This window comes from Nesoenas mayeri, assembly GCF_963082525.1.
Source record: "Nesoenas mayeri genome assembly, chromosome: 1".
In the NCBI taxonomy this organism is placed as follows: domain Eukaryota; kingdom Metazoa; phylum Chordata; class Aves; order Columbiformes; family Columbidae; genus Nesoenas; species Nesoenas mayeri.
The window spans coordinates 195,750,836-195,776,887 of record NC_137541.1 but is presented as its reverse complement, the minus strand read 5'-3'; the positions used below and the strand labels follow the sequence as shown (position 1 = coordinate 195,776,887).

Genomic DNA, 26,052 nt, shown 5'->3' with positions numbered 1-26,052 from the left:
ATTTAATGTTCAGTTAAAGGTTGAAAAACCTATTAGGATTTGAGGAACTGGATGTGTTTGTTTGTTCTTACTGTCCTCTTTCAGTCTGCGAATATAAATTAGGTTTGAGGCTGTTAGCTGTACCAAAATCCCATGAGACAGAATGCTCAGAAGTAGTAAATTTTGTTAGCAACAGAGAATATGTACCTTCATAAATGTTGAATTTACAATACAGCACCTGGTTGCATGAACTTAAATTTTCTTCCGTGTATCTGTGTGGTTCTACTTAAACTATTGATTAATAATTTTCAAATAATATATGTAAGATGGATTTTAGAAAATAATTCAAACTCTAGTTGAAATCTGTTTCAATTTCAGATGCAATAACAGTCATCTTGACGCTAACCATGAATAAAAAATTAATAGCAATCATTTGGCAAATAAGTGATGGCCCTTTTATATTTTGTTAACATCATCAGAGAAAAGGAAGAATGGAAAAGGAAAAATTAGGACTTTAAATCCTTGGCATAAAATAGTACCAAATTTTGTGTAAAGTCCAGTGTAAAACGTCTATGCTTCAGAATACTGAAATGAAAACAAAAGTAGCCGTGGTTACTTGTGTAAACCACTGTGTGAGTTAGAAGTTTGCTGATTTTAATCAGCATTATAATTAGTGATTTAAAGTACTGATTTAAATTGATCCACCCTGACCTTGCTCTCTCTGATTCCTCAAGAAACAAATTTAAAACAGTATTGGTTTGGTACAGTATGAAAAGTTCAAGTTTGTACCTGCCTGTGCGATGTTAATAACATTATATCTAGCCATAGCAAAGTTTGGCTGTTGAGACAGTTTTTCCAAAATGTAATTTTCTGGGAGTCCAATGAGCTATGTTTCACAAAAACTATTCCCACAAGAGCTAAATACCAAGGTAATCAATCATACAGTGTACTGTATCCTGTTGTTATGGGTATAATGCATTATTTATGCAGTATAAAGATTTTTCAGATGTTATTGAAATGAACAGGCAAGCAAATGAACAACTGTAATGTGTCGTATGTCCTTAGCTGAAAATTGCAATTTCCTAGGTTAAAATTTGTAAATATGCCTTCAATGCTCACAGCATGTTGGAGACTGATTTTCTGCAAGTGTGGACTTTCCTTCTGTTTATTTGAACATGTAGACATGTTTCAGTTCTACTCGGTAGACATTTTCCATCCTGTTCTCCAGCAGCTGCTCTCTGCTTTCTCTCTTACACAGCTCCCCTTCTCTCTGAACCTTGGTAACCAGACTTTTTCTCACTTGGTGGTTGTTCACTTGACCTTTCCATGTCTGCTCCAATTTTTAGGAGGTCTGCAGACATAATCACCCTCTGTTCTGGTGTCTGTCTTCTCTAGTAGTTCCTCCTTCATAATTTCAGGAATCTCATAGTCTTCAGTCTCTTTCTATGACAACAATTTGCACAGTTCTGCCATGTTTTTTTCCCTCCTCTCTGTACTAATGAGTCTTATCTCAATCTTTTTACTCCAGCTGTAGCTTTCTGTCTAAATTAAAATCTTAGTTGATGTTTCATGGATTAGGTCATTCTCAAGGAAAAAAGCTCAACCTTCTTTGCCATCTTCTTTCACAGTCACTGTATCACCAATATCTCTCACTTCAGCTGATGCCTCAGTATTGCCATGGTCACTTTCTGGTGCTTATCTCAATCCTTCTTAAGCCTCTTTTTGCCCCTTCATTTTCCACAGATAACTAATTACTTGCTCTCTCTTTCCTGGAGAGAACCTTTCTGCAGCTTCTCCCTGTACTAATGCTCGCCAGCCCTATTGTGCACATGATGTTAGATTTTATCTCAGTTCCCTGAATAACCTAATTCTCAGTAATTATACTTTTTTTTTTTTCCTTTGAAGTTGCTTTTAATTATTTTAGACCTTTAAAAATTGTATTTCTTTCAATTAGTTGGTCTAAAAGATCTTGCCTGATATAAATATTTCTTGTTTTTCCTACTTGGCATTTCTAAGACTTGCCTTTCCTATTTGTTCACGTAGATAAAATTGTTATCAAAGGATATTATGGTTTTATATCTTGACTTCTGCAGTGCCTTCTCTGCCTTCCTTTCTGAATGCCATTTTCCTCCATTAGTATTTATTCAACATGCTCCTGTTACCTCTTGTGTCCCCACAGGCCCTTACCTTTCAGCACTTGGGAAGGTGGATTCAACAGCAACAAAAAAAATAATAATAAATGGCTCAACCAGTGTGCAGCATCAGTCAGGCACTTTCTCATTTGCTGCTTGCTTGTTTGCACATTTGAACAAAAGCAAATCTATTGCTGCTGCTAAATAGATCCTGAATGCAGGCAGGCGAGCTCTTCTTGTCGCAGCGAGCAGCTGCATCGCAGCACTGCTTCTGGGCTTCTCTTCAGCTCTGTATGTAGAAGCATCAGTAGTGGTTAACATAGCTTTCACTGTGAGGAATTAATTTGATTCATACTTTTCTGCCTGTAAATGTGCTATTTTACATATGCATTTTGTACAAGTGCTTACAGTACATGACTTAAGCAGTACAGTGAAAACATGAAAGTCTTGTCATGGGACAAGCATTTAATGCTGATGTTGCTGTTTCCTGTGCATTGAATACAGATCAGCTGTTTCACGAAAAAGAGCTGAACTAACCAGTTTACAGAATTCTGTGACTTACGAGGTTTCCATTCTGACTGTTTCATGTCAGTGTCCCATTGATCCATTCATTCTTGATCAATACCCCAGTCACTCAGCAGAGAGTGGCCTCTGCTCCCAGTCCTGGCAGCGGGGTGGGTGGTGGGACATCCCAGCAGAGTGTGCAGCCCCTCCAGGCTCCTTCAAAAGTGACAGAAAGCAATACAGAGAAAATTCTCTTGTGTAGCACCCTCTCTGTGGACATGTGCTGAAGTTCCCTGGGGAAGACAGATGTGTTGAAATGTTTTTACACAGAGACTACTTTGGAGAATTTCTGTATTCCAGCTGACAGCCATGACTCCTGTGAAACTAAAAGGGAAGAGAAATGAGGAGTGTAAAAAGACAGTCCAAGGATTACATGTGGAGAATAGAAGTTTAAAAACAGCATCCTGCACTGTGGCTTTCTGGTTTTTTTTGAGAGGGCCTTAGACTTTTGGATGTGTCTGTTGGCATGTTTAATTCTTACAGGCTTTTTTACTCATTTCTTTTTATAAGGCACAGCAAATAAAATCCACCCCCTCTTTTTTTTTTCTGTACTCCTTGCTCACTTGCAAGCAAAATGATACTTGACAACCTAACATTAGAAACATTTCAAAAGAAAAATTGGTTAGACTTTGCTGGTTTGAAACCTTTACATGCTTAATGCTTTAAACCAATTTTGTTTCAGACATGGGTTTAGTGTGCAGGGCAGCATCTCTGCCAAGCTGCTGGCATGGCAGGAGTGGGGACCTTTGTACTTTGCCAGAGATGAGACTACTACTCTGTTAACTCAAATGCCGGACACTTTGTTTATGGTACTAAAGATCCTACGTTTGATCTGTTATGGCACATAAGCCAACTGTGTGCTCGTGCCCATATTCTGTTACACCAGAACTATTAGCTTGCAAGCCTGTGAAATCAGCTTATGAGCACTCTCTAAAGTCGAGGCTGTATGCAATAGGTTAAACCCTTCTGCTTGTCAAAATTTTATATACTCCAGTGTGTATTTTGCTTCTGGTGCTACCTACCTAGTAACGTAGTCTGTTTTAAGTTGCATTTTCATGTTCTCAGCATTTCATTTTGAGGTGGATGAGTTTGTAATTGTAAATTTACCAAATTATATTGTCTTTCTCTGTATGCATTAATTATATTACTGTTAATTCTGGTATGGACTATAAGTACTTTGTAGAGATCAAGTCTACAGATAAAAAAAAAAAATACTACTGTGAAAACAACGGAAACTTTACTGATATATGAAACCAGAAGTGAATGTTTCGAAATGTCTACAATTTCTGTGGTTTCAGTGGTTCTGAACTGTGCTTGTAGCAGGAGCCATTTCCAGCACTAATTGCTTTGCTATAGTTACACAACAAAGATGTGATTGTTAGTATTTATGCATCAGTGTGTGCTAGTTTGGAACACAGGCTTACCCATTCACTGACCATAAACTGTGGGGCATTTGCAAATGTCAAGAAAGAAAATTAAGTAATTTCATGTACATTATTTGAGATCACTGGTACAAGCAAGATTCTGCTGGCTAAACACGAGTAATTGTATTATTTAAGATGTCAGATTGCTTAAAAAGAAATCAAGAATGACTGAATGAAATTGAACCTTGGTGTGATTGCTAGTGATTGGGAAGAGTGAACAATTTGAAGATGAAGCTAAGAGTTATCTGTCCCTTCTACTGAAAACCGAGAATGATATTCTGCGAAGTGGTGCAAAAACCAGGAGCTGTGTCTAACTGCTCCCAGAGCCTGAAGATCAGTGAGATCATCTTAGTGCAGAGATTATGTCTGAGTAACTGGCAACCTTGGTTCCTCCAGTGTTTGGTACCAGCCTTTCTAGCCAGACCCATGCAACCTGGCCAGTCTTTCTGAAACAGTTGACCCTGTTCATGTCCACATCCCCTCCTCTCTGCGGTGTGCCTTGAATGCATCTGTGTGCTTCAGACCAAGAGAACAGGATGTCCTTGCAACAACAACCTGTTCTCTGTGCCTCTCATCCTTTTGTACATCACCTTCTACTTCTCTATAAGAACAAACAAGCCTAGGAGGAGTGGCAACACCAATTGTAGAATGGCTGTGGATGTCACTTGTTAGAACTGATATTCAATGTTGATGCAGATGATGAAAGGTAGATGACAACAGGAAGAAGGCTCGCGTGACTTGTTAACTAACCTTCATGAACTGTGACTCTTAAACATGTACTGCGCACATTTTAGAAATGTGGTTGTAGGTGGCCTTTCTACCCTTAGCCCTCAGTGGAAATGGTGCTGTTGGTGTTTGGATTAGAAGGCTCTTGATGAGCGTTAGATAGTGTGGAGTGTAGTTGTCCAATTTTGGCGTGATTGAGGCAGCTCTTTGCATGTCAGATCAGCACTTGGTTCATTCCACTGACTCCCAGTCAGTTGTCAGTATTGTCTAAGACTTTGGTCTTGATCTTCAAATCAACTGTTGGATCAAACACGCCAGCTACATCAAGGGCTGTATTTCTGTTTGTGAACTGCCAGAATAGCTGTATTCCTTTGGGGCAATGTAGATGAACTGTCAGAGCAATCATGCATCTGCTGGGGATACAGTGTTGTGGGTTGGGGGCGTAGGTTATAAAATAACCAAAGAAACAACAAAAAACCACAAATGCACAAACAAACAAAAAACCCCAACAACCTGCACAGAGATCAGATGACTCCAGGCTAAGAAGTTTTGAAGTGTGTGCTACAAGACTTTCATTTGTAAATGTGTTCCATCTTAAACTTGATGAAGAAGCAACTCTCACTTCCATTTTTATCTGAAAAATAATTGTCAAAAAGAAGAAAATTAACAGAAGTCGGAATACTGTCAGATCATGAAAGGGATTATATTTTTAAATATCCTTTTATATGAGCTGTAATATGCTGAGTTTGTTAAGGTTATGTACTTGTGCAGGGTAACTTATTTAAACTTACTCTTTATTAGCATTAAAATCACAAGCACCGCTTACTTGGGAGAGACCATATTATTAGCAAAAGCTAAAGAGTGACATAGCTCAAAAGGAATTCAAAATTGTGTAAGTATGGCTGTTGGACTGAAATGAAGGCTGATGAACTTCTGAGCAAACCTTAAAGGTTTTGTTTTTAGCTGATCAGAAATATTGCCCCGCTGTGCTTTATAAAGTACTATGGACAAAACTGATAGTGCCAAAACAATTATTTCTCCCCCCTCAACCAGGTTGCTAGGAACTAAAAAATTGCTTAAAGGGCTGAACACAAAAATTGCAACTCCAGACAATTTATTTAGATTTTAAAAACCTATTAAATTAGATATAAACTAAATACCATAATAAATATGTAATTGATCAATTAAATCATGGAAAATACAACATATTAAAAATATGTATAGGTTTTCATGGTATGTTTTTTCAGTCCTCCCTTTTTGTCTGATGGCAGTAGATTATTTTCTCCTGAGTGCCTAATGCCTCATAGAAATGAGACACAATTCTACTATTTTGAACATTAGAGTCCCTTGAGTGTGTGTTTTCTTAAAAAGGTACATCAATTTCTTCACTTTAAGCTTGTCTTAGCCTGCCTAACACATTTACCTGAGCTCCACCAGCCATTCAGCCTTCTTTATGAAGAGAAGGGGTAGCCATTATGTCTCGTACCAAGAACAACTAGAAGTTGAATTGGAGATATTCTGTCAAGAAGCAGGGCAAATGTTCTAGAGGAATCTTCCCAAATGAGGCATTTCCAAGATGACTCAGTAAGGTGGAGTGTGACCGTGGTTGACTTGGTACAGTGTGGAAGGTTGAAGGCAATGAGGTTTCCAAAAGCTTCAGCACATAAATTTTGCTGGATTCTTCTAAGATGCTGAGTTTGCATAGGAAGAATCTTCTTATGCCTCTGAAGGAGACTATGTGAATGCAGAAATGTTTTCATCTCAATATAAGGTTCAAACTGAAAATCTTCATGCAAAGTTTATATGGAACTAGATTACAAAATACATGGGCTAATCTGGTATTGAAAAAAGAAGAGAGCGTGAGTTTGTCACCCCTGAGCAGAATGAAAATAGCGAGGTGATTGCCACTGAATCCCATTCAACTGCCCAGCCTGGTTTGATGTCTGAATGGGTTTCCTTCCGCAGATGAACTTTGTAATAAATACAAAAAGCACATTGTCTCTATCCTTAGACATAAATTACAGGTAGTCAAAATCTGTTCTGCAGTTGATCTTTTCTTTGATAGCAATTGCCTCAGGAAGGACCTAATCCTGAGTCTGTAAATTGCATCCTATTTGTACCTGAAGAACTTTTACAAGTGTTATCTTGAATGATGATTTTGCTTTTTTTCTCCAGCTTTTGTGGTAATACAAAGTTAAATCACAAGACTTCTTCTTCCTGACTGGCTGATATAAATTTGAAACAAGAAGGCGAAAATAATGAGTTTCTGTTGTTGAGCTGAGGATTATAATTGTTCATGTTCAAGCTCTTAACAATTTCAGGGTCTTGCAAATATTTTAATGAATATGTAACCAGTGATACTTATAAGAAATACAACCTCATGATTGTCATAAATTTGTCATTTATTTCTTTTGTTATAGTAAGCATTACCTTGAACACATCTCTGCAAATTTTCTGCTGGAAAAAGTAATACGAATGTTTAATGAAAGAGAAGTTTTGATCTCTGTATGTGTAACTGTCTTATGTGTGCATATTTAAATGGCAAAACTTGAGAAACAAATGCAGTCTCAACATTTTACTGACGTAACTGAGAATACAAATGAACAGCTTAAGTCTTAACATGTATTGGAAGTCATCCTTAATGTTGCAGAACTCTGTATAGTGTCACACATACATATAAGAAATACTTTGTTCTCTTTTTTTCAGAAAAAGTATATGTCAATAATTGGTATGCACCAGTTATGTTGCAAGAATAGCTGCAATGGGAGGGACAAGTAGAGTGAATATTTATTGTTTAAAGATATTGAAATAAACTATAATTTACTGCAGAATGCTTTTCTAATATGGAAATTCATTAACAAAAAGGTGGCCTTCAGAATACTTTTCTGTTGAGTTAGTAGAGCTCTCTAATATTGTACTAATAGATGAGCTAGAAGATATTTTTTGGTAAGCAAAATAAAATGCTGTAAAAAAACCACGACAAAAAGAAAACCAACTTTATTGTGAAGTAGCACCCGATGTTCCTGGTAATCAAGATGCTTTCAGTGCCTGGTTGTGTTGCCTGAGGCACTTTATGGTGCTGCTGAGTCTGACCATGCTTTCAGTGATTTTTTTTTTACACCCAGCTATACAGTTACCTTTACTAGTATTTCAAAGTAGTCAAGAACAAAATGTGTGTTTAAAATGTTTTTCTTCTGCCTTCTGATTGCAAATCTGGCTTTTATCCCCTTCTTCTGCTTGTGTTCAGTGTTCAGTGCACTGCAGGGGTGTCACTGGACAGGCAATAAGGGGCTCTTGCAGCAGTGACTAATCCTACCCTTCAGCAGCTCATTTCCCTTCACTTCACCCCACGTCCAGAAATCAAAAGGACTGTTAGTGTTCTTTTTGTTTGGGTTTGTTTGCGGATGGTGTTTTTGTTGTTGTAGTAGATTTTTTTGGGGGAGAGAGAGGGCAATAATTAGTTTTATTGTGCTGAGTTGTGTGCACATAAAGACAGTGTTCTTTTAAAACCTGGTGATAAATGGAAATGGTGAAAAATCAGAACAAAAAAGAACTTTACATATTTAATGATGTGAAGTTCTTAGTAGAACGAAGGATTGTTTAAATGAGTACTGTTCTGGAAACTCAACTGTGTGCATGTTGATTAGATATGTAAACAAAAGGTTGTGATATCTTTAATTATACTTTATTTGCATTTGTTTTTGCTTTTCAGCATAAATATGTGTGGATCTAGGGTTCACGTTTTTCATAAATGCCTGTAAGCTATTTTCTTGCATTTTTGTGTGTATATACAATTGCACATGGCCTCCAGTCCATCTGCTTTCTTCCTGCCTGTTAGCAAAAGTTCACAAAACTGGTCAGTTCCAGGCTGCGTGGAGCAGAACCTGTATCTGCAAAAGCAGTCAGCTTTATTCTATTACCCAGGACTTGTATGGAGCAGCATCTTCTGTGCCCTCTCTGTTAAGGAATTAGTGAGGCATCCCTGCTCCCTGGGGAAAACTGACAGCCTGTGCTGAGCTGTGCTGGGGGTCAGTGGGGGCTGAGCCCCCGAGGGGACAGATGAGAGATCTGGGGGGAGGCTGGAGAACATACATCCCTTCTGGTGGGTGCCTGAAACTCTCTTAGAGCAGCTAATTCAGCTTAAGCAGTGTTTTGGTTTTTAATGGCAAGGACATCCAGATGAGTTTTAAATCAAGAGTATTTAATGGAATACACCTTGGAGCAGTGATCAGTGTGTCCACAAGCTCGTGTCTCTTAGCAGTGTGTTTCTGAGATACACTAAAGTTTCATGTTACTTAAACACTTGCTCTCTGAGGACTGTTGATTAGTTGCTGCCCAAATCTCTCTTAGATTGAGTAAATGACAATACTGGAAAGATAGAATTTACATGTAAATCCTCCTGCTTTGTTTTTGAATAATATTTCTTAAACATTTAACAAACAGCCTCAGAGGAGAGCACTGATGATGAGAGAAATTATTCCGTTTTCCTGGCTATATAGTGGTGGTCTTTGACTGCAATTGAAGGCAGTGGTTTTTGTTGTGGCATCCTTGCTTGTCAAGGTTTAAGGCAAGGTGGCAATAAATGGGGTTCTGGCAAGTAACATGGACTTGTTTGCTTCTCTTGTAACTCTCTGTTTCTCACCTGGTAGGATGAAGAGGAAACAGTGGCCTTTCTTGCTCACAGTGGAAGTGAAGAAGAGTTTGATCCAAGTACTCTTCCAGATCCTGATAAATACAAAGATTCTGATGAAGAGCAGGATTCGGAAAGCAGAAGCAGCCAGAGGTACGTACAGATCACAGAATCACGAAACAATTAGGGTTGGGTCATCCACGTTCATTTTGAAGTGTTCATGGTTTTTAGGAACTGTTTTGTCTAGAAGTTATGAACTCATTTTATATTCATCCTCTTGCTCCTGGGACTTAGTATTTAAGTTGGTTTGTGAGGTAAGTGCTGAACAGAAATCTCTGCTAAAGGTTATTTTATTTTGTGAAGCTGTATGAGGCAGACTTTTGAGGGAGTGTCGAAGGGATCTTGGTGAGACTGTTCCTGTTCTACATGCAAAAATCTTGGCTGATTCTCTGGAGGTTTCATGTGTTTCTGTGATGAGTTGACCCTCGCTGGCTGCCAGGTGCCCACTAAAGCTGCTGTCACTCCCCTCCTCAGCTGCACAGGGGAGAGAAGATAGAATGAAAGGCTTGTAGGTTGAGACAAGGACAGAGAGAGATTACTCACCAATCACCATCACAGGCAAAACAGACTCAACTTGGGGAAAATTAATTTTTTTATTGCCAATCAAATCAGAGTAGGGTAATGAGAAAATAAAAACAGATCTTAAAATGCCTTCTCCTGGCCCCCCTTTCTTCCTGGGCACAACTTCACTCCTGTTTTCTTTCTCAATCCTCCCCACCAGTGGCACAGAGCGACAGAGAATGGGGGTTGTGGTCAGATCATCACGGGTTGTTTCTGCTGCTCCTCCCCTGCTCCAGCGTGGGGTCCCTCCCATGGGAGACAGTCCTCCATGAACTTCTCCAACGTGGGTCCTTCCCACAGGCTGCAGTTCTTCATGGACTGCTCCAGCCTGGGTCCCTTCCACAGGGTGCAGTCCTTCAGGAACAGACTGCTCCAGCCTGGGTCACCCACGGGGTCACAACTCTTGCCAGAAAACCTGCTCCAGCCTGGGCTTCTCTCTCCATGGGGTCACAGGTCCTGCCGGGAGCCTTCTCAAGCGTGCTCTTTCCATGGGGTCAGAGCCTCCTTTGGGCATCCACCTACTCTGGTGTGGGGTCCTCCTGCTCCACCATGAGACCTCCATGGGCTGCAGTGGACAGGTGGCCTCACCATGGTCTGCACCAGGGGCTGCAGGGGAAACTCTGCTCTGGTGCCTGGAGCATCTCCGGCCCTTCTCCTTTGCTGACCTGGTGTCTGCAGGGCTGTTTCTCTCATATTCTCACTCCTCTCCCCCAACTGCTGTTGCACAATTTTTTTCCCCCTTCTTAGATATGTTATCCCAGAGGTGCTACCACCATCGCTGATGAGTGGGTCCATCTTGGAGTCAGCTGACATTTGGCTCTGTCAGATATAGGGGAAGCTTCTAGCAGCTGCTCACAGAAAGCCACCCCTGTAGTCCACCTGCTACCGAAACCTTGCCATGCAAACTCAATGCAGTTTCAAAAATACATTTCCTTACTGTCACATTATAGGTTTTGTTCAAAAGAAGAGATGTTCAAGGATTTGGATGAGCTCTTTGTACCTGTGCTACATTAAATAAATTTGTGCACAGTGAAACTTGCTGAGTTTTCTGATTCAGTGTCGCTCAGACTCTTTTACACTACAAATGAAGCGGAATCTGAGTTAGAAGTAAATATATAATAAAATTAGCAATGTTAATATTTTCTTCTTAGTTTAAAAGTGTTTTAAATGATATAAACCAGAAGATTTTGTTTCTTGTAGTTTAATAGATGAGGATCTGTAGATAATGGCAGCATATTCCTTCAGCACATGCTGCAGGAAGAAGCAGCGATACTGCATGAATTCGTGTGTCGTTTTTGTCATCAGCTTCACTGCAATAAGAAGTCCATCTGTGTGTTTCTGACAAACAGCCTATCGTGTAACAGATTCATAAATATGATCTTGACACTTGCATAGGAGTATAAACCTTTATTTTGCTCTCTTCTAGATGATTAGATTCATAAATCCTTTGCTTTTCACATCTGAATCAGCTAAATCCTCATGGCTAGATTGTCCCTGGCCCTGTGTCACTGCATGTTGTGGGAGCAGTATGTAGGACTGGGCATGGGGACATGGATTTAAGGACTGGATACCCTTAAAAAAAATTTAAAAAAGCTGGTGACCGTGTTCCCTGTAGCCCATTGACCAATGTCTTGGTCAGTAGAACTGACAAAGATGTAAGAAAGACATTGCTTTTTCTGAGCAGTAGTAAATTGCTGCTGCTTCGTGCAAGTGGGAGAAAGAGCGTAACTGGAAGTCAATTCTAGTTGCTTCTGGTTTTTCACTTTCCTAAACTGATTGTATCTCCACTCCGTGTAAAATGAATGAAAAAGCCATGTACTACATCAATACATCTTCCTAAAAACAAGTAGAAAATGAGACCCATCATTCTTGAAACAAAATTCTTCCATTTCCTTCTGTATTTATGACCACTTGACTGCCCATCTGCTTTTGTTGGAGGAAGCAGCATAATTTTTAAAGAAGTTATCTTTAATGAAGTTTGGATTCAGTATTTATTGGAGAGGGCTGTATAAGAGGATTTGTAGGTTGCTTTTCACATGTTACTAGACTTGAAATATATCTATTTTTGATAAATGCATCCTCTGGTGGTATTTGTATATTGCTTGGAGTGAAACCAGGTTAATGTGATGAAACTTTTTTCTCAGCTTCCCCAGGTAACATCAGTAATATGGTTAATACTGTATTTTTAATATATGAGATTCTGATGAGTAAAACCTGGATATAAGGCAGCTAGATTATCCTGTAAAACTCCATTTTGTTGGGAAGGGCCACCTTTGGCCTAATATTAGCTATGAGGCAAGAACCAATAGAAAAGTGTATTTAGCAATTCTGCATTTACATAGGACAACAGCAGAGGTTCCAAGAGAAGTATTTCAAGATACTAACACTTCTCCACTGGGGACCAGAGCAGTGGTGGTTCTGTCCTTTTGCCTTTGAGATCAAATTCTGAGCTATCTTCTGGAGTAATGTGTTGCCACAGGTACCAAAGTAGAGAGGGAATCCTGATAGTTATTGTTATTTTTTTTTCTTGGAAAGAGTAAAACTGAGTTTACTGAGAAAGTCTAAAGTAAAGCTTTGGTAGGTGCTTGGACACTGAGCAACCCTTGCCCCGGTTTATTGGTGTGCACGTTGCTGCTGAAGGGGCAGATTCCTGCAGTCCATTAAGCTAATGGACAACTGAGCTGGTGGGAAGGAGTTAGCAGCAGCCCAGTGTAGGAAACCTAGTGATACAACACTACCTATTAAATGTTTAATTACCTCAGGCATTTCCTAATTACTGCTAAATTGTTGCCTGTTTCATGTAGGAAAAAAGGTAGTGGCTTAGTGCTGCATTTCTTAAACAAGATTTTGCATTATTTCAACTTCTAGCCTTACCTAGGCTTAGTTATCTTGTCAGTACAATGTTTTGTAGCATAACTACTTAAGAAGTATTTTAAAAATGTTACGGGGTCAGTCAGTTTAAAATTGGGAATTTTGTCTAGTTTGCTTTCAGTATCCTTAAGTTACCATTTATCTCAAGGAGATCACTTTTGTCTTTTTACATGTATTCATACATCACTTTTCATATTGATCTTTTCCCCAAAGATGTCAGCTAGACTCCAAATTAGCTAAGCTTTAAGCATAAAAATTGACAGAGATGGACAGATTTTTGGCAGTGCTAATCCATGAAGATTTATTTGGAATCAGTGGCTGGTCTGGCTCCCCATAGTCAGTGTCTGCTCTCAGGGAGAGCTGAGACTCAAAGAAAGCCTAAGGCCTTGGTCATTTCCCCTTCCTGGGAACTAGGTTGGAAAAGAAAGAAAATACAAAAAAGGAAACCAGGAATGTACTAATAATTTCTGACAAAATCTTTTTCTTGTTTTCAGTATGCCAGATTTACAAATGTAAATTTAGTACCCAGAAGACACAGGTTAATCCTTTTTGGTTTTCCATTTTATTGAGCTTGTCCTTACTTGAGTTACTTTTTCAGGGACTGTTTTCTTGGAACTTTGATGTCTACAGTATTTCAGTGATCCCAAGGAGATTTGTCTTGAATGTAGTTTGGGTTGAAGAGAGTAACTCTGAGCACAAAAAATACACTCTGCATACATGATTCAATTGGAATTGAGATAGGGATTTTTTTTCTGCCATGTATTAAGGCTCATCAGGTTTTAATTTACTAAATGTACTTTAAATGTGGTGTTTGGACTATGTTTGGAGGTGACTTTAGAACACAGTGCAAAGTAAGAACATTTTCCATGGTCCACTGCCATCCACATTGTAACAATGTATTTGAAATATAATTTACAATCAAGGAGGGTTCTAGCAATGAAATTTTTCTTTTTTTTTTTAATGATGAATTTTGCCTTGAGCCTGGCAAAGGAACATTTATTTGGAAGGCTGGACTTTATTTGGTCTTAGGAACTTAGTCATGCACGGAAGCTAATCTGTCTAAAAATCGTATTTCACATTTTAAATAGGAGACACCAAGGCTCATCAAATAAAACACATTTTGTATTATAATTTTTTTAAGATCATACATGGATTTAAGATCTATATGTTTGAAAATGTAGTTGATGGCCATTTAAAATCTCAACATTATTTGGTTCTTTAAAAGGTAGTCTTGCAAATAAACTCTTAAAACACAAATTTTGTTATGATTTTCACATGCAGTATTGGCACATTCTTGCCATGCAAACCCTGCTGACTTACACAGTTACATATTTTTGTATTCGTTTTATGACTACAAAGTTGCAATTTGGTTTTGCTTCCTTAAGTAAAATGTTTGTGTAAATCTGTAATGCCCATTTAGTACTCTGGGGGTTATAATCTGTCTGGGTCAGTTTTTGGTATCAGTTTGAGGATTTCAGTGTTTCCTGGAGGGGGAGCAGGACACTGTTGGGGTAACAAATGTGTCTCGAGAACTGCCATCACCATGAGCTTCAGAAACAGCCTCTGTCAACTTCAGGAAACAGTACTGGTCTCCGTTGTTTGCTATGACTTTTGATTGACTTTTTTAATAATAGGAAAGGTCCTTAACTTCCTCCAAGGGGATTTTTAAAGGCTTTTGTTCATTTTTCCATCTATACACAGTAGGACTGAATACTTTCCTGCTTTTCAGTCTTCTCTGTGTTTGCCGGAGGACTAGGGCAATGAGTAATACATTCCGCCTTTGTGAAGAAGGCGAGAAGACCAACATTTGGAAAGTGAGTCAAATTGCTTCAAGTTCTTCTCCAGCATTTAAGCTGAATGTGACTTAGCAAGGACCCAGAGAGCAGTTTCAAACAGCCTAGCTAGACCTGACATTCAGAGCCTTCAAGAAGAGGCCACATTGGCTTAGGCACTGCTCCAATGGGAGAGGTAGTACAGATAAACCAGCAATGTCAAAGACCACTATTTGGAATTTATTATCAACAGCGATTTCCAGAAGCAGAGACAGTGCTGTTGTATTGTTATAGCCAGGGACAGGCCAAGAGTGGCTCTGCCAGTCACTGCTAAGGGTAGTAATTAAATTGCAGTGAGAGGTGAGAACAGCCGGGGCAGGTGTGCAAAAGGAAGAGGAGAGTGAAAAACTGGGGTGCTCGTGAGGGCAAGAGCATTGGCCAGTAACGTGCCAATTGATAGATTTGAAAGGTGACAGGGTCCAGGACAAAATGATATTTCTAGGAGTATGTGAAAGGAGGGTGTCAGAATTGAGGCCATGGATGGTGCAGCACATGTGGTGGTTAATCTCGTGCTGGCTTGGGCCTGCCGAGGGAGCATCAGTCATGACTTTACAGGCTGAACAGCTTTGGCCAGGGTCTGGGCTTAAGTACCAGCCCATGATTGTCCGTATTGTCCACAAGTGCTGTGACTTTGGCTGGTGCCAACTAGAGCTCTTCTGGGCAATGTCCCAGTGTATTTTGGTGCAGTAGGGCAGGTTAAGGACTGTTTCCAGTAGGCAGTGCTGATGATGCTACATTTCTGTTAGGTGTGTGGGTGAAAAATGTTGTGGTCTGTTTTCTAGGCTCTGAAGTCAGCTTTGAGGCTCAGTGTGGGTATGTCTGGAGACTTGTGAGATGCTCTGAGCACCACATAGGAGGCTTATTTGGAAGCAGAAATACAACTGAAAGAGGAAGATGCAGTGAAGGAAATTAATTAAGGTTTGGAAAAGGAGGAAATCAATAAAAGCAAGAGAATTTGACCAGTAAGCCTATGGGTGAAGGGATGTGGTAGCTGAAGAGACTGCTGGCAAGCATAAGGCCATGGAGAAGTGGTAGTGATTTTGCATGAGGAAGAAAAGAGGTAGAGGGGATATATGCGTGAAAGGAGAAGGGAGGATGATGGAGGTCTGCTGGGTTAAGAAGGTGAAACATGAGAACAGGCAAGAAATCTTGCTGCCAGTGGGGAGGAGGAGTTTCTGTTAAATCAGCATGCCTCGTGTACCTCTCTTAGAGCTGTCCCTGATGAGTGTGCATGATGAGCTGCTCTTGGGGCTAGGAAATATTGACCTAATGATTTTAACAAAGACAAATCAGTTGAGAGCAGCACACAGTGAAATTAGGCTTTGAGAGTAGAAAATACAACTCTTCTGTTTTATATTTACAGAATTCGGTGATTTTGCTCAAAATGTTGGATTAAAATAGAAATACGTTGGGCTACACTAGCTGCTACTTACTTTAAGGGGAAAAATGCTTCTAAAAGGAATAATGCAAAGCAAGCATGTGAGACCTAGGGTATCTCCCTTCAACAGTCTTTAAAAATAGACCATCTGTCCATAGTTTAAGAAGTCAAAAACATTGTTAATATTTTCTCCCTCTCCCTCAGCATTTTTTTTTAATTGGGGGAGCTGTAAGAAATCATGAGTTAAATTTGCCTTTGAATAAAATTCCCTTCCAGCCATACCTCTACAAGCAGAGTAATTAATGACTCCAAGCATGTAATATGAGATTAATTTTTGTATATCTGGCAACATTCATCATATTTGGTTTAAGGCTATCAATGTAAATTGTTAATGAGGTGAAAAATCTAAGTGTATTGAATAGGGTGGAAGAAAAGCAGTTGGATTTCTTAAATATTCATTTTGCAGTCAAATTGAGTTTCTGATATTTCTAATCCCTCAACCTCTTCAAAGAAAAATGTTGAGGAAGAACAAAGTTCCAATTGACCTCATCATTACCTTCTTTAAATTTTTAATAGGTGCGACTGATTGCATTAACTCTTAGATCAGCACGGAAAAGATCTTGGACATGAGGGGAAAGGAGAAATGTCTTAGTTCTGGTCCTGTTTTGTTCGAGATTTTATGGCTGGTCATCAGCTGACAGGTGTGCAAGTCAGCAGTTGGAACTGCTTGGTTGAGTACCTTCCTGTATTTATGAAAACTATAGGCAAATTGCTGGTTTTTTGTACCTTCTTTTTATACCAGGATGCTGATGTTGACCTGCTAAGTTTTATGTGATTCTTGATATAGTTGACATTACATTGTCTGTTGAGATTATTCATCTGCTAGTCATGGTGCTCCCTTTAACGTGTGTTATTCAGGTCATATCAGTGACTTTGTGATGGCCAGAACTTAATGTCATGGTGCCCAGAAAAGCACCATAAGATAGACACTGTAAAAGGTCTCTGTTTAAGAGCTTGATCATGGTGTTCAGCTGCAAAATTGGACATTGAGACATAGGATTGCTATTGGTAGAGATGTGAAATTCTTATGCCATGAAAGTCCTTGTAATAGTTGTACTCTAGTTCACTATCTATAATGGACATGGTGGTAGAATTTCCTAGTGAAATTTGGTAACCTAAGTTCTGCAGGTCAGACTAGATCTTTCCTGTGCTTCCTGTAAACTTGACAGCTACAGAAATTACCTAAAAAAAAAAAAACCCAAACAACAAAACAACAACCAAAAAACGAAACCAACCAACCAAACCAAAAAACTCTGCCACACAACAACAACAACAACCCAACACCTCACACAAAACCAAAGAAGCCACAGCAAATTCAGTATGTCATCAGCAGGTGTCTGCATTAATGAAGGTGAAATGGAATGAGTATTTACTGAAACTCTGCAGTTCAGAAATTGACTTTCAACACCTGGAGGATGACAGTGGTCACACAAAAGAAAAGGAGAGGAACAGATTTAAAGTGCGTCAGTGTCAGATGAAGCTGAGGAGGCGTGAATAGGTGGGAGGGCTGGGGAAGTGGTTGTCAGCATCTCCAAAAGCAGCCGCACATTTAAGAGAAGGTTAAACCTCTGACAGAGGGACGTAGAGCAGATCAAAATGGTTTCATTGAAGCCATGGTCACATCCAGCTGAAGTTGTTTCAACCCAGACCAGTGATACTCGATCTGCTTGAGCATCAGCCTGTGAATTATTTCAGTTTTCAGACTGGTGTATAAAGATAAGCTAAAATTGTCCCAAATATGCTGAACAGCAACTCCAGTGGTCCAGCACTGTGTCAGGTATGGCTGCTTTATGGTCAGCAATGTCTGTAAAAGGAACAGGGAAGGGAAGTGCTGTTGCAGGCTTAGACACCTGATTTGAGTCCACTGCCATTTGTCTACTAGAGCAGGGATGTCAAACTCATTTTCACCGGGGACCACATCAGCCTCACGGTTGCCTTCAAAGGGCCAAAGGTAATTTTAGAATGGTATAAATGTAACTACTCCTACATTTACTACTCCTCCTCATTTACTACTACTACTCCTCATTTTTAAAGGTCTCTTCCAACCCAAACCATTCAATAGACAAGGATAAATGTAGGAGTAGTTACATTTATACCATCCTAAAATTACCTTTGGCCCTTTGGAGGCAACCGTGAGGCTGATGTGGTCCCCGGTGAAAATGAGTTTGACGTCCCTGCACTTTAGGAAGTACTGGTGACCTCAAAGCAGATGATTGGTTCGGGTGCTTTTTCCCATCAAATCTTCTGTATACTTCACATGCAATAGTAAGAAATATTAAGCATACTCTCTTGCTGGTCTGTTTTCCATTTACATTTTTTTTTCTTCTTCCAGATTATTGTACTTCAGCTCCAAGACAGATTTGTCCTTTGCTTTTAGTACTATTACACTGGTATTTCATTACAAGTAGATTATTCATCCTTTTTCTTGCAGTTGTGTTTTATAAATCTAGTTTTAGAGCTGTTTTGATTTACATCAGTGGAATGGCCAGTAAGGGAAATAACACAACACAATATATTTTCATTACCATTTCTATGTGCTATAGCATTCTGACAGCAAGTAAGAAAGAAGCTACACTGGGCTTCATGGAAGGGACTGCAGTAATTAATCTTCATTAGGATTGCTGCCATGGCGTTGTGAATTAAAATTTATTATGTGGAAGAAGGCTTGTGGCACAACATGTTTGATTAGTAAAATGCCAATATTTATGGGATAAATTATTCCTAACTTTTCTGAACTGTATTTTATTAGCAGATTCATTCATTATTCCTGTACATGTTTTGGGGAAAGAGCTCGTATCTGCTATCGCAGCTTGGAAACTTGACTTATGGCCTGCAGATCAGCAGCAAGGGCAGATTGTTTCCAGCAGTGCTGGTAAACCTGGGCTCCAAAGCAAGCCCTGATAAATGTGAACTGAAGCAGAGCCTGTCTAGAGATCTCACAGAACCATGTTGTTTAAACAACAGCACCTTGGCTGCGTGGCCACAGATTTCAAATGACTGAATCTCAAGCACTTAAAATCTAAACCTTACAGCGTATCAAGACATACCTTGAAGCCCAGAAGTGGGTTAAATACTAACAATTAAAAGATTTCTATTTTTTTTCCTGGTATCACATCAAAACACCCTTTTGATATGATGTTTAGTAGTTAGAGTTTCTTGGTGTATAGCTGTCAGAGTCATAGTTAGATCCCCTGTTTTCCCAATGCCATTTGTATATTCTGGCATTTATTTAAGGGACAGGATTCATAAACTGTGCTTTAGTGTTTGAGTAATAAACATTACTATCAAATGATAGTATCTCCCTTTGTTGTTACAGCTGCGCAAACGGTGAGCACAGAAATGCCTGTGCCTGTTGGTAAGGCGGCTGTGAGCCTCCTCTGTGCAAACACAGCCCATCCCAGTAAATCCTTCCATCAGGCAGCTTCAGACCTCGTGGGTCGTTCAGGCAGCTAAAAAACTAAATTGCACCAGATGGTAAAAGAAGGGAATTGTAATCCAACTGCACATGCTGCTTTTTAAGTGTTATAAATAGAAGAAGAAAAGGCGCGCTGGCTTTGGTTGGGATCTGAATTGTGGGGTTGCTGTCTAACTGCGTTGTTCTGTTAGAAAATAGTACACTTTAGAATAACTCCATTTTGTTTTGGCTATTTGTGGACACCAGCTGGTAATGCATCAGTTTGTGTGTTTGTGAGGAATAAGGGGCCATTTATGTCCATACGAGCTGACCAAGGATCGAAAGATTGGCTCTGCAGGGTGGACTGACAGGCCTTTGGTCAATGGAGACCCAGGAGGAATTAATTTGACAGTAAGTACAGAAGTCATCCCCATAGAGCTGCTTTCACACACTTAGGCCTTGTACCAGTGCCCCTTAGAATTACACCTATCACATCTCTGCCCAGGAGCTTTCTGTCCAAACAGCTAAGGAGAAGCACTCAGAGGGAGTACGGGATACCCCTTGGCATCATGATGCCAGACATCTCTTCTGGTGATTTTCCAGCTTCCTTTTAAAAGTGCCACTTTCACTCTTTGTAAAAGCCACACCTCTGACTGCTCCTGCATAGCAGTACAGCCCCTCTCCGCACCACCCAGACCACTGCTGGCAAAAACCCAGCCTGTAGGAGCAGGGTTGGAGGCTGGACCATCTCATTTTTAAAGGTCTCTTCCAACCCAAAACATTCAATAGACAAGCACTGTCTGTCTGCTCTCCGCACCTCAAAATTATGAACATCTTATCCACATGTTCTACATGACTCTTTGCTTTCCCTCCTAAGTTGACTTTATCAAATACTGTTTTGTTTTTACTTTTTGTACATCATGAAAACACAAGCCTTTGGCTCTTCCTTGCTTGGTGGCTTTGCTGCTGCTTCCTGTGTTTCACATTCCTCTGTATTCACCTCTCCAGCTTACAGCCCAGTAGGGGTCAAATTAGTGTGAATACTCACCTGCTAACATATACCTTTAGTATGTACTACTAATTGAGCACCACAGTCCCTTACTAATAACAAGAAACAGCTTGACTCAGCAGAGTCTTCTCACAAAGTTTGTGATGAAGAGTAATTGTAATTATGGTGATGTGCTCCTGTGTGTGGAAAAAGTTAGGAATCTCACAGTTTCTTCTGAATGTGCTTTATATTTAAATGTTATGCCTTACAGTTGTCTATGTCTATGGGCCTCTGAAAGTCCAAAAATGAGTATCATATTTGATATTTAAAGTTTGCTATTTCATCACTTGTGAGATTTCTGCATTGTTTTAATTGCTAAGATGTTTTGAACTGATGTCCTAAATTAAGCATTAGTCAATTATGAATGCAAACCAGGCTTCGGAGTCCATTCAAATGATGGAAATAATTGGCTTTTTTGCAAACAAGTTAAAATGCTTTTACTGAATGAGGATTCAACCTTAACGCTTTTAAAGTGAACCCCTATACTCTGTCCTGATAGAAGCCAACACTATGAAACTCCAGCCCAAACCCACACTGGCACTTGGAAAGGTGAGAAGTCGTCATGCTTCAGGGTATTTTCATGTACTGTTAGTATAGCTTCAGCGTTTATGGAATATCTTAAGCAGTACAGAGACAAATAGAGAGTCCTTTCCCCAGAAAAGGAATAAAATAAACATTGGTAACAAGCACTGAAAAGCCACCCCCATGCAAATAGCAGCCAAAGCCAGCAAAGCTGCTGTGTCCTTTGACATGTCCCAGTTTTCAGCTGTTCGTGGAATCATAGAAAGATTTGGGTTGGAAAAGATCATCTAGTCCAACTCTGCTGCCATGGGCTGGGACATCTCTTGCTAAATCAGGTTGCCTTGCGCTATTTCTTTTGGATAGGCAGGGAAGAACAGCACAGAGGTGGGAATGTCAGGTGTTTCCCACAGGATTTCCCTCCTCTCTTTGTGCTGTAACAAGTAGGCAGGAGGTGGCCCCGTTGTTCTCTGGAAGGCGGGATGGACAGGAAAGGGAGGCAGGTGACAGGTCTGCAGTCAAGTGCAAGGCCATTAGATCTTGGGCTGCTCCTTCCTCTCCATGGAGGGGCAGCCAGAAAGCAGCGTTAGGAGCCAGGAGCAGGAGGAATTGTTGTGCGGCCGGTCCCGCTCAGAGAGTGTTGGGGAACTTCCTGACCACTGCTCTGCTTTGGGGTTGATGTCTCCAGTGAGAGGTGAAACCAGCGTCTCACAGAATCACAGCGTTTTCACAGACTCTTGAGCTTGGAGGAGACTGAGGGGGGACCTCATTAATGTTTACAAATATATAAAGGGTGAGTGTTACGAGGATGGAGCCAGGCTCTTCTCTGTGACAACCAATGATAGGACAAGGGGTAATGGGATCAAGCTGGAACACAGGAGGTTCCACTTAAATTTGAGAAGAAACTTCTCAGTGAGGGTGACAGACACTGGAACAGGCTGCCCAGGGGGGTTGTGGAGTCTCCTTCTCTGGAGACATTCAAAACCTGCCTGGACACCTTCCTGTGTCACCTCATCTGGGTGTTCCTGCTCCAGCAGGGGGATTGGACTGGATGATCTCTCGAGGTCCCTTCCAACCCCTGACATTCTGTGATTCTGTGGTAACTAGTCCTGTTAATGAAAAAACAGGGTGGAGAGAAGGTGGTTTGAATTGGGTTCCTGGGCTGTATTGGTGCAAAGGACGGTATTCTCAATTAAAGCTATCTGGTGTAACTGCTATTTCTAATTGTTAAATCTGTAAATGGTATTTCTGAATGAGACATTTCACAAATGTTACATTTACACTTAAACAATTATAAAAAATAAGGCAATTAAAAAAAATCTTGCTGAAACTTTTTTTTTTTAAGTAGATTAAATTTTCTGAGTATAAATTTGCTGAATTTTAATCGAAAATCTGAATTTAACCATCTATTTTACAAAAGTCTGAACTCAGTCTTTGAAGTTCCATTTTTGTTTTTGTTATATTATTTAAAATATTAACATGAAAAACTGAGAGTGCCATTTCATTTCGGTTATCTTATTTGGAGAGAATGGATTGGGGTTTGAGGGTTTGCATTATGCTTCTTTTAGTATGAGTTCTACCCTACAGCATAGGACAACCAGCTCTCTGTAACCTGGTGCATGGATGTTCTATTTTAGAACAGATTTTAGATGATTTTTATCTCAGATAAAATGATTTATAGCAAATTTCCTGTTATGGACAAAAGCTGCATGAAGATAAATGGGAACTTGGGCTTTCCTCCTGTTTCTGTTATGTGGCAATATGATAAAAGTCAAAGTATTAAAACAGTTACAAGGTGGTTTTGTCCAGATCGAAGGCTGCAAAAGGTATTTCATTCAGGTCTTAAGAAAAGCAGCAGAAGAAATAGGAAAGCTTCTGAGAGAAGGGAAAAAAGCAGCTTGAATGAGATGGACTCAAATCAAAACTCTGTTAAGTATAGGATTTGCTAATGAAATGACAGTTTTCATACTTCTATTTTCGTCACATATTTATTTTAGTAAAGATCTTGAGTGCATGTCGAGGTCCACTGACACATCACTAAATCAGTTTTGTCAAGTTGTCTGTCACTCTACAAGGCAGCAAATATTGGGTAAGACTGATAGCGATATCCTGACATACTGTAATCAATTAAGACAGCAGAACAACCACCAGCAGCTCGGCCTGAAAGCAGTTCTAATTTAGACATTCAGAGTTCATCGGCTTCTATTGCTTCACCCTTCTGAATTGTAATTTTGTTTGCTCTTATCTTGACATGAATTTGCCTTGTTGAAAATGAATTGTTTGATTACATGATGATATTGATTACCACAGTTGTTAAAAAGACTAATTGATTTGGTTTTGCAGTGATTTTGAGGAGGAGAGTGGAAGAAAGAAAAGAAACTATAGCAGCAATAGTGCGGCAGCGGAAGAAATGCCACCGAAAAGAAAGAAGGTGAAATTCAGCCAAGAGGAGGAGCCCTGTTTGCCATTAGATACTGGGCTTTCTCTGGCAGAGGACGAAGAGCTTGTACTACATCTGCTCAACAGTCACAGCTAATTATTTTCCTGCACGTTTTCTTTTCTGGGACATCTCCACAATTTTGTCAGCAGTCTACACAAAATTAATTTGGCATCTGGGCAGCTGGTTACCAGTGGACGTAGATAAATGAGTTCCATGTGCAGCAGGATTGCCTTAGATTGGCTCATGGATTATAGACAGGATTTAGTTTGATTTATAAGGCTCTCTAAATGAACTTTCCAACCTAAATCCCCAGATGTCATTTTGCAGTAACACGTTCATAATTTAAAATCTCCAAGTTTTGAAGCAATTACCGTTTTTTATTTTAATCTTGCTTTAAATAAAAACCAGGTGCTCCTTTCTTGACTGTGTCAGGTTTGTTATTTTAGAAGATAAATGTGTACTAAAATTATTCAAGAAGAAATACTGTTAGCAGCTTAAATCATATTACTTAAAATACATTTTTTCACCTATTTAAAAAATATTTTAATAAAAATTTCTGAAGCCTTGGTGTAAAGTTATGGTATTTCTTTCAATGTTGTTATAACAGCATTTATTTATCTCCAGTTATAATTTCTATTATGATTCTGTCACTGGTGTTAGCCAATTCAGGAAACCTCTTTTAGAAGCTAAAACTGAATCTTGCATTTGAATCTCATATGAATGAGAACACAGTGATACCTCAAAAAGGTGGAGAGCATAATGCTGCCAGACACAATTGGTTAAAAGGTAGATTTTGTGGCAGACTTAAAACTGGAAGTGAGCTACTTTGTTGTTGTTGTTGTTATGACACAATATAATGAAGAAAAATATTTTCAAGTTTCATCCTATCAAACTGGGTGATTGTTGCAGATTTTGTGCATGCTTACCCAGACCTGCTGCATCTTGATGAACAGCAACAAGACATAATGCTACACGAGCCCTTTCCCGGGAAGGGAAGAAGAAGGCATTCTCTCTGAAGCAAAACAAAATATTAATACAATACCAAATTCTTAGTGAAGTAGATTTTCTTCTCTTGCTTGCACTCAAATGCCAGCTATGAGCCAAATTTGCTTGACTACCCCCTCAAGAATATTGGCACATCCTTCAGAAGAAAGTGTGGTAAAGCCCGCCAGGCAACGTGGAGAATGATGAGAACTGCTGAGAGTTTTACACGTTTCCGCAATGACACAGGCAAAGGGAAGGCTGCTGTGTGAGAAAACAAAGGAGAGGAGGAAAATCCAGTGTTTGCGGAGCCAAGTGTCACAGCAAACAGGCATGTAAAGTGATGACTGTCTGTTTTCAGCAGACTCGTATCTTTAGTGGCATTTACACCGCAAAATACAGAGTAAAACAGTGAGTATGTACAAATGCCTGAGGGCTTTCCCCTGTCGCTTCCCTTCAGCAAATCATGAAGTACACATCTCAAAAAGTTGTGTCTCTTTGGTCATCCCATCACCTCTATGAAGAACATTTTAAGTAGATACTCCTTTTTTCTCAGTAGCAGTTTTTCCTTTTTGTTTCTTTTGTTACAGAAGTCTATCAACACCAGTATGAGCCTTTCTTCCTCTCCCTGCACCCTATGGTGTCTTTTAGCTGTTACCCAAAACTGAAAATATACTGCAAATTCTTGTCTCCAAATGTTGCTTCTGCTGTTCTGCCAGCAGGCAGGGTATCATAAAAACAATATTATAGGCAGAGCACATCTGCCATCTGCTCCTTCCTGACAATGTGGAACGAGAAGAAATGACCGAGTTTCACCAACAGCTAAACATGAAAGATGGGACCTGCTTGGCAGCTGATGCGCAGCAGTGTGTAGTCTGTGGTGCCACAGTTGGCCTGGAAAATACCGTGATCTGGGAATAGTGTTGCTGCTGAACCTGCTAATGAAGAAGGATCTGCCGTGATGCTGCTGTGGCTGTGCTGAGGCTCCATCATGTGAACGGCTGCCGTGAATGCGATGAGCGGTGTCAACAAATGCCTGTGTGCTGGGATGGCAGAGGTGCTGCTCCTGCGGTCGCGGAGGGAGGTGGTGAGCGTGGGGGCAGGGAGCCCCAAAGCTGTTCAAATAATGAGCTGCATATAGGTGGACATACATCCAGTGCTGCATACATCTTATTCTGAGATATTTATAGATTCATTGTGTACTTTGTGGTGATCACTTGTCTTGTGCATCACTTGATGTCTCTCAACTCAGATCTTTGCTCTGAGAATGCTGAATGTAGTTTGTTGTGGCAAATAAGTAAAAACGCAAAAGATTTGCTGTTTCTTACTGGGATATTTTCACTTGTATGTGTGTGAAAGAGGTACATGGTGTTTCAGAAAGATGGACCCAATTTGAAGTCACTACTGCTTTGAAATTGAGTCCATTGTTTTGAAACACTATACTCTTACCCAG

At 39.9% G+C, this 26,052-nt stretch overlaps 1 protein-coding gene across 1 annotated transcript in view; it reads left to right on the top strand.

The window, feature by feature from the left end:
• Positions 1-24,024, top strand: part of DDX10 (DEAD-box helicase 10) — a gene marked incomplete at its 5' end in the record, with an annotated part of 178,735 nt that extends 154,711 nt beyond the window's left edge. Inside the window, 2 exons of the mRNA XM_080364108.1 lie at positions 9,475-9,608; positions 23,522-24,024. Coding sequence (XP_080220234.1) covers positions 9,475-9,608; positions 23,522-23,714 — 327 coding nt within the window. The 3' untranslated portion in view covers positions 23,715-24,024. The remainder of the gene's footprint in view (positions 1-9,474; positions 9,609-23,521) is intronic.
• Positions 24,025-26,052: the final 2,028 nt, after the last annotated feature.